Source organism: Cervus elaphus, chromosome 5 (assembly GCF_910594005.1).
Source record: "Cervus elaphus chromosome 5, mCerEla1.1, whole genome shotgun sequence".
Taxonomy (NCBI): Eukaryota; Metazoa; Chordata; class Mammalia; order Artiodactyla; family Cervidae; genus Cervus; species Cervus elaphus.
Genome location: NC_057819.1, coordinates 125,767,284 through 125,782,509, shown reverse-complemented (window position 1 = coordinate 125,782,509; position 15,226 = coordinate 125,767,284). Strand labels below are relative to the sequence as shown.

The 15,226-nt window shown below is 51.9% G+C and overlaps 1 protein-coding gene across 6 annotated transcripts in view; it reads left to right on the top strand.

The window, feature by feature from the left end:
- The window catches only part of TNRC6C (trinucleotide repeat containing adaptor 6C), a 114,497-nt gene extending 104,514 nt beyond the window's left edge, over window positions 1-9,983 (top strand). For 3 of the 6 annotated variants that reach the window (XM_043905395.1, XM_043905391.1, XM_043905389.1), the window contains 5 exons: window positions 1,373-1,489; window positions 3,359-3,553; window positions 4,275-4,345; window positions 4,872-5,011; window positions 6,944-9,983. In XM_043905395.1, coding sequence (XP_043761330.1) covers window positions 1,373-1,489; window positions 3,359-3,553; window positions 4,275-4,345; window positions 4,872-5,011; window positions 6,944-7,304 — 884 coding nt within the window. In that variant the 3' untranslated portion in view covers window positions 7,305-9,983. The remainder of the gene's footprint in view (window positions 1-1,372; window positions 1,490-3,358; window positions 3,554-4,274; window positions 4,346-4,871; window positions 5,012-6,943) is intronic. The other 3 variants (XM_043905393.1, XM_043905392.1, XM_043905390.1) reach the window with 2 other exon arrangements.
- The last annotated feature ends 5,243 nt before the right edge of the window (window positions 9,984-15,226 follow it).

Here is a 15,226-nt window from a genome sequence, read left to right as displayed (position 1 = left end):
TTGTGCCATTGCCTGACAAATTGATACTAAAAAGGAAAATTAGCCATCATTTTATGGGATAGACTCCACTATTGCACTAAAAATGTCAAAACTAGAACACTGTTAAAACCCAGGTGCTCTACCATTAACTATAAAAGAAGTACCACATTGGGTTAAATAGTCTATAATTTGGAATCTCGAGTTGATTGCATTTTGTTGGTAAAGAGAAGCAGAGGGTTTAGGAACTAAGGTTAGGTTGTCAGCAGAGCTGACGTCTTTTAAAATCGAAGACCTGCAGATACATTCTCACGATCATCAGTTCTGGTGCCCTCTTCTGAGGAGGTCAGTTACAGCAGGGCCGCCGTGAACAGCCGTGCAAGTTGTAGACTGCACAAGCCTGGGTGGTGCCACACACCTGATAGTCCCTGTGAAAGATACTCCTGAGGTTGTTCCGCGCACCGTCCCAGCTGGGGCCCTGCATCAGGGGCCCCGTGTCTTTTGAGATTCTGTTCATGGTGGTAAACTTGACTACCAGACTGCTCCATGCCCCTGTCCCCTCCCCCAGCCAGCTTGCACACACCAGCCAAGTCACTTCCCAAGTCAGAAGAGCTCTGGTCCAGCCTGCTTTTAACACACTGGCACCCCTGCTTCATCCTTCTCCTTCCTCTGCTTCCTGCTTTCCCCAGAGAACAGACCTGGTGACCTGGAAACAGCACCAGCGGGGGTGCTTGTGGGGGGCCCACCCCATCAGCCTCCCTCTCAGGATAGGAACAGGGTCCTCAACAGCAGGAGGTGTGAGTCTGGAGACCCACTGGCTCACGATGACACAGTTGCGAGGACATGTTTCTCCTGAGTCTTCCTGTATTCAAGAGAGAAATACGAATCTGGGCAAGGAGTCAGGGAAAGTACTGATCTCTTTGGAGCAAAATCTGTAACAAAAAACTTGGAGTTTTGTTTCATTTTATTCAGTTTTGTAGGTATTGTTGGAGGTATGAAAAGATGGAGGTGGGCCCTGAGTTTTATTTTTATCTTACCGGGAAGGAGAAATCCATGGGATCCTTCCAAACCCTGACGTGTTGTTGAAAACACTCCGTGGTCATTCTCTTCCCTCCAGCTTCCTGGCCTCCAGCACCCCGCACCCCAGCCCTTTCCCCAGGGCCTTTCACAAGGCCCAGGCACCCCAAGGCGCAGTGCGCCTGTGTCTTCCCATCCTCACTGTGGTCGTGGCCCCATCACATGCTCATTTCCTCCCACCATTTCCGTAAATACAGCCTCGGGGATTGCTTCTCGGGCGCTAGGACTCTTCCCCACCCCCCACCCCCCCCCGGGGCTGAGTGGCTCGCCCCACAGTCCCGTGCTCGCCTTTCTTAGAGTGCCGCCTTTGGTTCTGCAGGGTCCTCCCCACCATCATCTCAGAATGCCACACTGCCTTCCTCGAGTGCCTGGCCGCTCGCTGCCTCCGGCTACAGTCGCTCTTTCAGCAGCCTTGCGCCCGCTCCTAGTGTTGCAGGTATGCACCTGGCCTCTCGACGTGCAGGTAGCCTTTTCTTTCTTTCCCCAAACAAAACTAATGGCCTGGCTTTTCCTGGTGGTCTGTCTGCGCCCCTCCAAGCTGGGAGGCCGCATGGAGCGATGGAGAGTGAGCCCGAACTTTGCCGAGCAGCCGTGGGGCCTCGGGCACCACTCACCCCGTCTCCGGGAAGTGGGAATGAATGGTGACACCTCCTATCACAAAGATCCTGGGGTTATAGAAGCTCCCCAGCGCAAGATGTACCATAGCTACTGCCTAAACGTATCTGCTTCCCCCCACACCTCCCACTTCCCCGCAACCACCCTCTTATGACCACAAAACCAGGGGTGTATAAAACTCACAGACTTGAAGGCAGCAGCTGCTGGGAACTGCTGTTATCTGCATTGGCCACCGGGGACCAGGAGGCCCCAGAAGCCCCAAGCTTAACTCCCATCGCTCAGATCCATGCGGTGCCTGAGTTATTCCTCTCTCACTGTAGGCTTTACAAGTCTTTCCAGTAAGACATTTCTTTTAGACTTAAAGGAGAATTGAGAATTAATTTGTTTGTCATAACACCTCTGAAGGAATTTTTACCTGGAAATGTTAAGACAAGGATATAAAGAGATGTGGACACACATACAATGTGGACAGGTTTGCAAAAAGATGTGGAATTTAAGTAAAGAGAGTTTGTTTATAAATTTCTTCAACTGCGTTTCTGCATTCCACCAACCTTCTTGTCCAGCTGTTGTTTAAACCAGCGTCAAAATGCTATAGGAATTCTCTTTATACCAGTGCCTCGGGGAGAAAGTAGTTCCGCTGAAATTTAGCATCTTATTTAAAAAAGAGAGCAAGAGCTTCTGGATTATTTCTAGTCCTTCTAATGTTAATCCTCTCTCATATTTACAAAGGGGATGTATTAGGCCGTTAATACTTCCCAGTCATTTGGCCAAAGAGATGAGCAAACAAAACCATCTTCCATTATCTTGGGCCATTTTTTTCTGGCGCTTCAGTTTTTCTGATCAGGGACTCCTGTGCTCAGATGAGCCTTTGTTGTCGTGAAGCTGCAGTTGGCCCCCGGCGGCCAGGGTGGAAGGGGCGCGCCCCGCGGAGCTGGTGCCCACCTGGCGCTGCAGCACGGGCCCAGGAGCAGGGTGACGGCAACCACCCTGCCTGCTGCCCTCGGCACGCTGGGCTCCCGAGGCGTCTGTGTGGCAGGTCCCCGGGCACAGGAGGAGCCAGGGCTGGCAGTCATCACGGGCTTTGTTTGTTTTTTTTCCGCAAAGAGCTTTAAAGCAGGCTTTCCCCAGCCAAGGTGCCCAGATGCCAATCCCTGGGACACCTGGCCCACACCCACTTCTGCAGGCACAGAGAGCGAGTCTCGAAGCTGTGAAGATAGTGCTGGGAGATGCAAGTTCAGGCGGGTTACGTCAAAGGGCGTGTTGCTCTGATAGGAGACTGACACCTAAAGAAATAGCACAAAGGATACACACACACACACACACACACGTGTATATATGTGAGGGCCTCGATCTTGATTAATTTGATACGTGATAAGACGTGTCCCAGCAGAATTTGTGAAATTAGCTTTAGCACTGAACCACAAAAAAGTGCTATTTTTCTGGCGAGCTCATGTCTGACGCATGTAGCAAACCGAGTATCAGCAATCCTGGCAGGATCTATACAGCCACTGGCAGACTGTGTCTCTGGGCAAAAATTCAGAGGAGTGCCTGCTGTCCTCACGTCGGGGGGCTTGACTGGGTGCCTCCCTCGGGCCCCACAGTCTGCTGCAGCCAGAGCTCTCCTGGCATGAGTCCCCGTGAGACTTCTCGGTCTCAAGAATACCCGTGCTCCGTTTCTCCGCCTTTCTAGGTAAGCTGTCAGACATCAAATCGACGTGGTCCTCTGGCTCTGCCTCCCACACGCAAGCCTCCCTGTCTCACGAACTGTGGAAGGTGCCCAGAAACACTACTGCACCCACAAGGCCCCCGCCAGGGCTAACCAACCCCAAGCCTTCCTCCGCCTGGGGAGCCAGTCCCCTCTGCTGGACCAGCTCTTACTCCTCGGGTACGCGTCCGTTCTCGCATCCGGAAGGGCGAGGGGTGGGAGTGTCCGTGCCTAACCCACTTTCCCTTTAGGGAAGGTAGGTGCCTACCGTATTGTCCTGCAGCTTCTTCAGAAGGACCCTCAGAGGGCTGAGGGGGGCCGGTGTACCGAGACTCTTGGGGATTGTCCGGCCCCAGGCTCTGCTGCCCGTGTTTCAGCACCAGCCCTGGGTGTTAGCATACACAGCTTTGCTCTGAGCCAGGAGGTCCCAGGGGTCTCGGCACCCACTGAGGGGCTGCACTGGGCCCTCGGAGAGGCCTGTTCACCCAGCATGAGGGACTCCATGTGCAGTGTGAGCACACTGCCCTGTCCCAGGGGGCTTCCTCGGGCCCCCTCTGAACTGCAAGGATGAGGGGGTGCACAGGGCATTTACGACCCTGAGAGTGAAGCCAGCCTGCGAGTCTGCATTGTTTTGCCAGCAAGTGGGGTTTGAGAGCATTGATTCTAAAGTTGAGGGGGGCGGGGGACAGAGGAGGAGACCAAGACTTCCGGGCAATTCTCGAGTCCCTGCCACCACACCGGCCCCTGAGGGTCTGCAGGGACCCCGAGTCTGGGTTGGTTTCCAGGGGTGAGAAGGCTGGGAGCGCAGGCTTTTTGCGAGCCGCGTGTGGGGGCCGGGGGCGCTGGGGAGAGCGGTCTGACTCGGCGCAGCCCTGGTGACCGGCTTCCCCCCTGGGCGCAGGTTCCGCCTGGAGTACCGACGCCTCAGGAAGGACAAGCAGCTGGCTCGTTCTCCGCAACCTCACACCCCAGGTACAGGCCGCTGGTGGGGGTATGCAGGCCCGAGGGCCTCGTCCATAACACGAGGCCACGCTGGGTCCGCAGGCAGTGCGGGCAGCGGTGGTCATTTAACCGTGTTCTGGTGAACTGTTTACTTTTCACCTCTCTGAGGCTTGAAGAGTGCACCCTGACAACCAGAGCGGCTCGCCCTCACCTGCACCGGCTCCAGGACGATGTGGCCTGAGCCCGAGTGCCCGGGCCCCGGGACCGCGAGGCTCGGGGTGAAGCGCTCTGGTGCAGGGGTGGTCAGAGCTGTAGCAGGTTTTTCTCCTCCTCTTGACAGCCCAGCTCACAAGCTAGAGGGAAACGCCCAAGACTGTAAATTACACAGTAAATGACAAGGTGCGCTAGGTTAATATCACAGTCAGTATATGAAGCCCTCTTAAGACAGACATCGTCCCGGGGTACTGTGGACCCAGGTTTCATAAAGCTCGTCTTTGAAGTGCGGCGTGACGACCTCCCAGGACTAGCATGACCGCCCTTCCTCTTCCTCACTCAGATCGACGGCTCCACCCTGCGGACGCTGTGCCTGCAGCACGGGCCCCTCATCACATTCCACCTGAACCTGACGCAGGGCAACGCCGTGGTCCGCTACAGCTCCAAGGAGGAAGCTGCCAAGGCCCAGAAGTCCCTGCACATGTATGTCCCCTCCCCTGCCCCGCGCCACCCTGGCCGCAGCCCGCGGTGCTCGGCCTGGGCCTTGGGAGGGTCCTGGGGCCTCCGAGGCACAGCAAGCTCCAGTCCGGCGGAGTGTGGGCAGAGTCACCTCCCCCCAAGACTCTTCTCGGCTTGCACACAGCTGCCTTTTGCTGTGTCCTCACATCGCCCCGTCTGAGTGTGTCCCGACTTCCTCTCCTTCTAGGGACAGTGGTCCAAGTGAATTAGGGCCACCCTCATGACCTCGAGCATGTGTGCTCTCAGTCACGCCCAACTCTTAGCATCCCCATGGACGATAGCTTTCTAGGCTCCTCTGTCCATGGATTCTCCAGGCAAGGATACTGGAGTGGGTTGCCACTTCTTACTCCAGGGCTCTTCCCGACCCAGAGATCGAACCCACATCTCTTGAGTCTCCTGCATTGACAGGTGGATTCTTGATCAAAAGCACATCTTACCTCAGTTCACTCTGTAAAGACTCTCTCCAAACAGGCACAGTGAGATCTCGGGGCTTAGGGTTTCAGCATATGAATTTGAAGGGACACAATTCACCCCATGAGAGGTATCTTGTGACATGTCAGTTTCTTCTGCTGCCAAAGTGCAAAGGCTCTGCCCCTTCCCCCCCAACCCCCAGCCCCGGAGGGAGAGAGTCCCCAGGAGAGCACGTGTAGACCCAGGGATGAAAGAAGCTTCTCTTCACGGATGTCCCCAGGCATGTGACATGGTGGTACCCGCTCCTGGGCCTAGTAGTGTTCCCCGCAGCCGACTCCTCTCCCCTGATTAAAGGACTTCGGAAAAGATGTTGTGAGTAGGCCTTCTCAGCAGTGTCACTTGAGGTGTGGGCCCCAGAAGTCGGTCATTCCTGTTTTTAGCCCAGGGAGAACCGCACTGGTCCTAAATGCTGCCCACCTTCTGTGGTCCACTCACTCACGTCCTTAAGAATGTGCTCTCGATAGCACCACCACACAGCTGCTAGAAATATAAAACAAGGGGGAAAAGCTCGTGCTCTGGCCTTGGAAACAGCAGCAGTAAAGCGTGAGCTGCGGGACTTTTCCTGGGTGGCCTGTGACATGAAGCCTCCAGCTGTCCTCCCGTTTTAGAGAAGCAGCAGCACGAGAAAGCCAATGAGGGGGACACAGGAAGACGCGCAGCTGCTCTGCTGGCGTGGCCCCCCGGCCTGCTTTCTGTGTCCGTTGTGTGTTTGAGTTTTTGTTTTGTTTTGAGAGAGAACTGGTGCTCAACTGCAGTGTCAGTTCAGAGGTGTAGCGCCTGTTGTCGTGACACATTTCTATAACTGCCACATGCTCACCACCGTGTGAGCTAACAGGACATCAGGGCACGTGATGATTACTTCCCATTTGTAGTGAAAACATTTAAGATCTGCTCTGTCAGCGACTTTGACCTAAACAATACAGAACAGTTAACCGTGGTCACCAGGCTGTACCTTACCTCCCCAGAACTTCGTCATCGTCTCACCGGACGTCTGTACCCTTTGACCAGCGTCTCCCGTTTCCCCACCCACAGCTCTTGGAAGCTACCGTTCTACTCCCAAACGTTTCTACAAGTTGGGCTTTTTTGGGGTTCCAAATAAAATACATCGTGCAGTATTTATCTGATCTTTGACTTATCTCACTTAGCATAAGGTCCTCAGGATTAATTAATTAATTAATCTCACCTTTTCTTCGTTGACTATTAGGCTGTTTGCATATCATGACTATCTATAAATAATGCTGTAGTTAAACATGGGAGTTCAGGTATCTATTGGTATCTCTGTGCTGTCAGTTATAATGTCTCCCTCTCATTTCTGATTTTGTATCCTCTTTTTTTTCTTGGTTAGTCTAGGTAAAGATTTGTCAAGTTTGTGTTATCTTTTCAAAAATACCCGCTCTTACTTCCGTTGCCGTCCTGCCTTTTCAGGTGTGTCCTGGGAAACACTACCATCTTGGCCGAGTTCGCCGGCGAAGAAGAAGTGAACCGTTTCTTAGCCCAAGGGCAAGCACTGCCACCCACCTCCAGCTGGCAGCCCAGCCCGGGGACCAGCCAGACGCGGCTGGGCGCCTCGGGCAGCGCCCACGGCCTGGTGCGGAGCGACGCCGGCCACTGGAACGCCCCGGGCCTGGCCGGCAAAGGGGGCAGCGACCTGCTGTGGGGCGGGGTCCCCCAGTACTCGAGCAGCCTGTGGGGCCCCCCCAGCAGCGACGACGGCAGGGTCATCGGAAGCCCCACCCCGCTGAACACGCTGCTCCCTGGCGACCTTCTCAGTGGGGAGTCCATCTAGCCCCCGGGGCTCCAGGAGGACGCGCTGACCCTCCCCAGCCCGGGCGTTGCTGAGGACCCCGCCCGACCGGAGCCACCGGCAGCCCTTTCGAGTACCTCTGTCCAGTACTGAAGACGAACCTTGGCCTCACGCAGGCCTTGCGAACTGTCCCCGAGACAGTGCGGCCGCGCCAGGTCAGCGTCACGTATCATGACAGGATGCTTCTCACAGCTTTTTATTTGGTGTCGTCTTACGTTGTACGGTGTGTTGTCATTTTGATTTTTTTTTTTTAAGTATAAAAGCTGCTTAGAATAGTTCTATCATGAAGGGCACTTTTCAGATTGTGGGCTGGAAAGGGTTATTTTATCAAGGGAGGGAGGGGTGGGGAGGGAGGGAGGGAGACGAGAAAGCCTATTTAAAACGAGCCTGTGACGATTATGCACATTACCAGAGGCGGGCCCCGTAATCAGGGGGAGCTGGCGTCCACCACTGGGACGCGGTCCCGGCGGCCCCGACCGGGAGCCGAGCGGAAGGAGCGGTCTGTGATCTGTTCTCTGTTCCCACGGATCCGCCTATGCACATTACCCTTGTTTCATTACTTTTTCATGTCATTTTTTTTAATCCCAAAAAAAAAATATTTTTTAAAAGTTTAAAAAAAAAAAAAGACATATCAAACATGCAAATACTTGAATCCAGCAGGCCAATAATGAAATGTGAACACTTTCTAATTCTACACTTCCAGGTTGAGATCAGTACGCAGAAACAGGCTCTAGGAAACATTTCTAAGTTCACAGCCTATATGTGTGTGTGTGTGTGTTGAAACAAGCGTGTGTGTGTGCATGTGCGTGCGTGCCTGCGCACTTTCTGTGTTCGTGTGTTAAGTGTGTGAGGGGTGTAACTGTGGGTTTTCCCTTTTATTCAGTATGTGCTTTTTTTTTTTTGCGCATTGGTCAAATGTTTATTGTTTATTATTAGCTTCTAACTTTGCACTGAGTGTCCCTGCCCTTCCTCTAACTAATCCTATAGGTTCAAGAAAATTCAGAGGACGGGGCTGGTGACAATTCATGTGTAAATGTTTACTCAAGGACTCTGTTAATTGCGTTTAAAAAAATTACAGTGTATATCTCTGGAGAAATAATATGTATACCTACCTTTAGCAGCTTTTTATCGTGGACTAATGCAAGAAAATTATTACCAGAGTATTGCACCATTTTTCCATTTGGGATATAAAGTTAAAGAGAAAAAAGAAAAAAAAAAAAACTCGCTGAACTGTGGCCATAGATACTAGTAGAGGATGGATGGTTCCTCGAGAGGAACGGAGACAAGCACTTGGGCGTGGGTTGTGACTGCTTTCGTCGGAGCCAGTGGTGAGGGCTCCCACCTGTTTACAGACCTTTTTTTTTTTTTTCTCCTTCAGACTTTAAAATAAAAATAAAAAATTTTAAAAAGGAATTTAAAGAAAAAAAGAAAAAAAAAAAGACTTCTGTCGTAAAGAAACCTATTTTCAGAACGCAGATCCGCTACTTCAGAGCTCTGGGATTGAACAGTGTTGTTTTCCCCTCCGGCCATCGTCGTGGACTCCTGTCGACTGTCCCTTTCGTCGAGGTGACGAGTTGTGGTCACTGTCTTGCACACGCGGACGCGCTCTCAGGAAAACCAGGGTTCCCGAGGGACAGCTCCACACCATTTCATGTATTTTGTCACCCAACTCCTAGCACTGAAGATGTTATTAAAAAAATAATAATAAAAAATAAAGGAAAAAAATAAGAAAAAAGAGGAAAAAAAAAACACAAAGAAGAAAGATACCTAATCTCTAACGTGTAGCAGTTACGTATGTACCAAATAATGGACTCAAAGGAAATAGATGTTCGAAGAGTGCTTTATATATTAAAAATTGCTTTATGTTTTAAAAAGATGATCAAGGTTTTGATTGTTTTGCAAGAAAGAAAGACAATGGTGTAACATACCCTCAAGTATGTTTAAAAAAAAAAAATATATGAACATGTGCTCCCTGCCTGCTTGATCAGGAAACTTGTGCATTACATTTTTTTTAATTAGCTTTTTAATGGTTTTATCAAAACAAAACAAAAAAGCAAAAAACAGTTTAAAAAAAAGACAAAAAAGGAAAAGAAAAAAAAAAAGTTCCTGCAAAATTGCAGATCAACAAAAGCTGGTTTTATAGAGGATCATGAACTATGCACAAACTGGTTCAAGACTTTTTTCTCAAGTTCAGTAGTGTATTTAGCTAAACAGACCTTCCTCAGAGTAAGCGCATCTCATTTGCCATTACATGCGCTCTGTATATTTGATGTACACATACCCACATATGTACACCAAATATATGTGCGTGCGTGCGTGCCCGTGTGCACCCAGACATACAGCTTCCCATGCTGCATTTAGCATCGAGTTGTAGAAAACTGATATTTTTTAATTGGGGATGGAAGTAAAGAATCTCTCCGTTTTTGTTGGTTTTTTTTTTGTTAGGGTGGGATTTGTTGGGGTTTTTTTTTTTTTTTTTGACCTTTTATTTTGAATTAAAGACGTCTGTAACTCTGAGATTAAAAGACAAGTTTGTGGCTTTTAATGTTTTTCCTCATAGAATGTGATTGTTGAAGAAAATGCACCGAAAGTTGCTTTCAAAAGTACAATGCTTTGTTGAATCTTAATAAATGGCAATTCTTTTTTTCTTGGCTGTTCGAATAAATGTGTTTTTTATTTTTATTTTTCAAAGAGGGATGTCATCTATATTCACTTTGTATGTTTTGGGAGAGAGAGCTGTCCTACTGTGTGTAAGAAATGCCCTGTCTTTTTATGCTATCCTCGAAAGTTTACATATGTAAGTAGGTACACTCCACGTTTCAGTCGCCTGACCTGGGATTTTACCATTTGTTTTGGGATGTTGCAGTCAACACCGAAATCGTATTACAAGTCGTTGAGGTGCAGTAGAGCCTAGGGGCTCCCCGCCAGCTGCCCGCCTGGACACACCCACTCCATCCAGGAACCAGTACCGTCTGGGGCAACTGTGGCACGTGGCCGCAGCTCAGGACTGCTGCTTGCTCTCACCTGTGACCCAGTTTGGGCATCAAAATATCCAAACAGGGCTTCCCTGGTGGCTCAGTGGTTAAGAATCCAGTTGCCAACGCAGGAGACATGGCTTCAATCCCTGATCCAGAAAGATCCACATGCCGAGGAGTGGCTACGCCCGTGACCTACAGCTACTGAGCCTGTGCTCTAGGGCCCAGGGACCACAGCTATTGAGCCAGGCGCCGCAACTGTTGAAGCCCACGGGCCATGAGCACATTCTCCACAACGAGAGAAGACACAACGATGAGAAATCCGAGCACTGCAACTAGAGAGCAGCCCCTGCTCGCCACAGCTAGAGAAAAGCCCGAGCAGCAATGAAAATTCGGCACAGCTAAAAATAAATAATTTTTTTAAAAAAGAAATATTCAGAGAGAAAAGAGTGGTGAAGGTCTTTTGTTGGTCGTAGAAGAGCTGACTCATTTGAAAAGACCCTGATGCTGGGGAAGATTGAGGGCAGGAGGAGAACAGGACGACAGGATGAGGTGGTTGGATGGCATCACCGGATCAAAGGACATGGGTTTGGGTAAACTCTGGGAGTTGGTGATGGACAGGGAGGCCTGGTGTGCTGTGGTTCATGGGGTCACAAAGAGTTGGACACGACTGAGGGACTGAACTGAACTGAGCGGAGACATTCTTTTGTTTCAGTAAAGTAGCCTTAACTTTTTTTTCTAAGTTGGTTTTTTTTTTTTTTTTTTTTTTTTGGCTACAGACCATTTTTAAAGTCTTTATTGACTCTGTTAAAATATTGCTTCTGTTCTATGTTTTGGTTTCCTGACCGAGAGACATGTGGGATCTTAGTTCCCCAACCAGGGATCGAACCCGCACCCCCTGCATTGAAGGGGAAGTCTTAACCCCTGGCCCTCCAGGGAAGCCCCAGCCTTAGCTAACTGTGCATAGCGTCTTGTACGAGGACCGCTGTAGTGACGGCATTGGCTACAGCAGCAGCCTCTCCCCATGGGCTCCAGGCCGCAGTCAGGAGCCCGAGCACCTGGCGCTGGCTCCCAGGTCCACCCCAGGATCGCCTGCCACGACCATAAGTAAGTTCAGCGCCAGTTCTCCTATCTCACCGGGACTGTGAAGATATCCTCTTGAGGACCAGCCTAAACGTCCTTTGCGACTTCTGCTCAGAGACCAACGGAGCGAGTGTCTTTTTCTCTCTTACACTCCTAGGGGCCTCAGCCACATTTTACCGAGAAGATAGGACCCAGGTTGGCTCCGGAGGTCAAGGCGGCAAGCTCCTGGCTCTGACCGGCCTCTCTAGAAGACCCAGGAGGAGGGCACAGGAGGACCAGCATCAGGAGAAGAAAGGCTAGAAGAAGAGTGAAGCTCAGAACATGGACGACCAGAACACACGCGACATCCTGAACTTGTGTAAACCTGGAGGCCGCGGCTCCACCGGGGCCTCGAGCCAGCCCTTCCCCAGTTGTTCACCCGATCCCCTGTGAGTCCAGAGTCACCACAGGGGAGCAAACCGTCCCAGCGCCTGCTCACTGGAGAACAAGCCCAGTGCCACCGGGACGGCTGAAGATGAGGCAGACTTCCTGGAGGAGGTGGCTCTTTCCTCCCAAGCCCAGGGCAAACAGGACAGGTGGGAGCACAGAGGAAGATGAGTGACTGCCTCGTGGCCTGAAGCAGGGGCGGGTCCTGGTACCCACGGATGAAAAGGAGACTTGGTGTCTAGAATCAAGAAAAAAATTTGAGGCTCCAAACTGTACTTTTTCTTTAACTCATTCTGGCAACACCGTGGGAGAAGGCAAAGAAGGCAGGATGCTCAGCAGGGAGAAGCCTGGTGTGTGGAGAAGGGACTTCTGGATGGGGAGTCGGGAAGGAGCCGCCTTGGCCAGCCCGGATTCTAATGACATAAGCCACAAGACCCGAGGAGCTGAGTGTGCATTCACTGAGACAGGGAGGTGTTTTGAGAAGATTCTTTGAATAGAGCACATGGGGTGGATCAGAAAGAAGTCACATAGGAGTCGTGGTGGAAACATGCAGTTAACTTACTAGCTTCTACACATCCGCTCTCCCAGCAGAAGCACCGTCAGTCAGCTTCACGTGTGTGAGTGGTGAGCTCAGTCATGTCTGACTCTTTGCACCCCCATGGACTGTAACCTGCCAGGCTCCTCTGTCCATGGCCTCCTCCAGGGGAATCTTCCCAACCCAGGGATCAAACCCACACCTCCTGCCTTGGCGGGCAGTTTCTTACCACTCCCACCACCTGGGAAAACTGGCCCCTGAAAGGCAGCCCCGCACTCCAGGTGTGGCCCAGGAGCCTGGCTCTCCAGTCACCGTGAAATCCAGAAGCTTGTTTCCAAACACCTCCCGCCCTGCCCCCCGGAGTGCACAGAAGCTTTGAGCTTAAGTGACATTTCAGATGCTGGTTCTCCATCCTGACTGCCTGTCAGAATTATCCAGAAATTTCTTAAAATTCCAGGACCCAGGGCATATCCTAAACCCATTCCACCAGAGTCTCTGGTCGAGTGTCCAGGCACCAGGGTCTTTAAATCTCCCCGGTTGATTCCATTGAGCGGCCAAGGCAGAGGCGGTGTCAGAGGGAGCTTGTCGGTAGGCTGAGACTGTTGGCCTCCCACCCACTGGGATTCAGCCACTTGCAAGAGCCCAGTGGGTCTCATTCAGCAGTTTATGCTTTTTTTCTTTGTTTTTTTTTTTAAAGCAAAATTGCTATGTGCCAGGTATAGTGCTAAGCACCACGTGGGACTGTGTCCATTGTTCCAACAACCCCAAAAGGTGAGGAACAGGGACCAGGAGAGACTGGGAGAGGTTACAGAATGTGCCCAAGGCCATGAGCTGATAAGCATCAAACCCAGGCCCGGTCAGGGCCCCTCGAGCTCGGTCACAGAATATTACAGCTGGAGGACCTTGAGGCCACGTGTGTATCAGAAGCCACTGTTGGCACATCTGTTGGGCGACGGATGTGCCTGTGAAGAGAACTGACTGGGACGGGGCGGAGCTAGTGACCCTGGAATTTGAACCCCGCTGGCCAGGCAGGTGGGTGCCACAGCCCTGAAGAATCTCTTCTCTGGGAAACCTCGGCCTTGATCTTGAGGTCCTTCAACTGATAGGACGAGGCCCACACACATCGCGGCGGATAATCTTAAAGTCAGCTGATTGTGGGTGCTGGACACCTGCAAAATTCCTTCACGGCAACACCTGGGTCAGCGCTCGAGTCAGTGGCCAGACACCAGCTGACTGTCACACACGTGTCTGCAGAAACACCCACAGGCTTCCAGCCAGTTTCTCATCAGCAGCTTGTCCTGACCTCATAGTTGTGAGGCAGGCAAAGTGAGCCCAGCCCGTCATAACTGGCGGTACCAGCTCAGGCTGGACGTGGTCAGTTTATTATTGTCCATCCATCCAAAAGCACTCTTCATGCAGAGGTGGGCATCTGGGGGTGCTGGCCCCAAGAGGCCAGGTCAAGTCTCCCCACCCAACTTTACCCAGCGGTGCTCATGCCCGGAAGCGCAGCCAAGAGCCGCTGTCCATGTCAGACCGGCTCCTCCCAGAGGTCCCCAAGCACCACCTGCCTGGTACTAGCCACAAGCAAGAGTCCTGATGTCAGTCTCCCAAGAAAGTCAGGTGGCATCTGTCCCCACCTGTCTGCCAACGCAGGAGCACCCTCCACACGTGGGACAGTCCTCAGGAGAAGGACTATCTGGAGTTAGCCTGGGCCCAGCTGGGAGCCCGGCGGATGGCAGAGGCGTCTCCACGGCCCACTCTCCCATCCTTTCCCACAGGGCTGCTCCCCCAGCTCCTGCAGACAGCGGGCCTTGGTGACAGCTCCGTCCCCTCCTCCCCGCACCCTTGGGCCCACGGCATCCCACAGGCTCCTCAAGCTCTGCCTGGCAGGACTGGGGTCACCTCACTCTGCCACAGGCTTGAGCGCTGGCTGCCCTTCCACCCTCCAAAGGCTCCTCTCTCCACGGCTCATTAGCAAATGACCCACCTTATTTCAGTTCAGTCGCTCTGAACTGTCCAACATGTCCATGTCTGAACAGTTGTGTCCAACTCTTTGCAACCCCGTGGATTGCATGCCAGTCTTCCCTGTCCAGCACCAACTCCCAGAGTTTATTCAGACACATGTCCATTGAGTCAGTTATGCCATCCAACCGTCTCATCCCCTGTCATCCCCTTCTCCTCCCACCAGCAATATTTCCCAGCATCAGGGACTTTTCCAATGAGTCAGTTCTTCGCATCACATGGCCAAAATATTGGAGTTTCAGCTTCAGCATCAGTCCTTCCAATGAATACCCAGGACTGATTTCCTTTAAGATGGACTGGTTGGATCTCCTTACAGTCCAAGGGACTCCAGAGTCTTCTCCAACACCACAGTTGAAAAGCATCAATTCTTCAGCGCTCAGCTTTCTTTATGGTGCAACTCTCACATCCATACATGACTACTGGAAAAACCATAGCTTTGACTAGACGGACCTTTGTTTGGCAAAGTAATGTCTCTGCTGTCTAGGTTGGCCATAGCTTTTCTTCCAAATGAAAAGACGCTCCTTGGAAGAAAAGCTGTGACCCACCTCTTTCCCTCCCTAAATTTGCCCTCCACCCAATAACCACTGAAAGCATCACTTCATCATCTGCCACCACACATTCCACATCTGTCCCCTGTACTCCTCCCCCCACACACCTCCCTACACCCCCCAGCAGGGGCTGGCAGGCAGCCCTGGAAACTGCAGTGCGGTCCATCCCTGCTATGAGGGGCTGCACCAGCAGAGGGCGCCCTGCACTCAGCACTGAAGTCTGTTCCATCCGGAGCCCAGCACTGGGGGACGCCACAGGGCCCGGCCTGGCCAGAAAGACAGCCTTGAAGAATCAGAGGGAGAAACTGGAGGCAG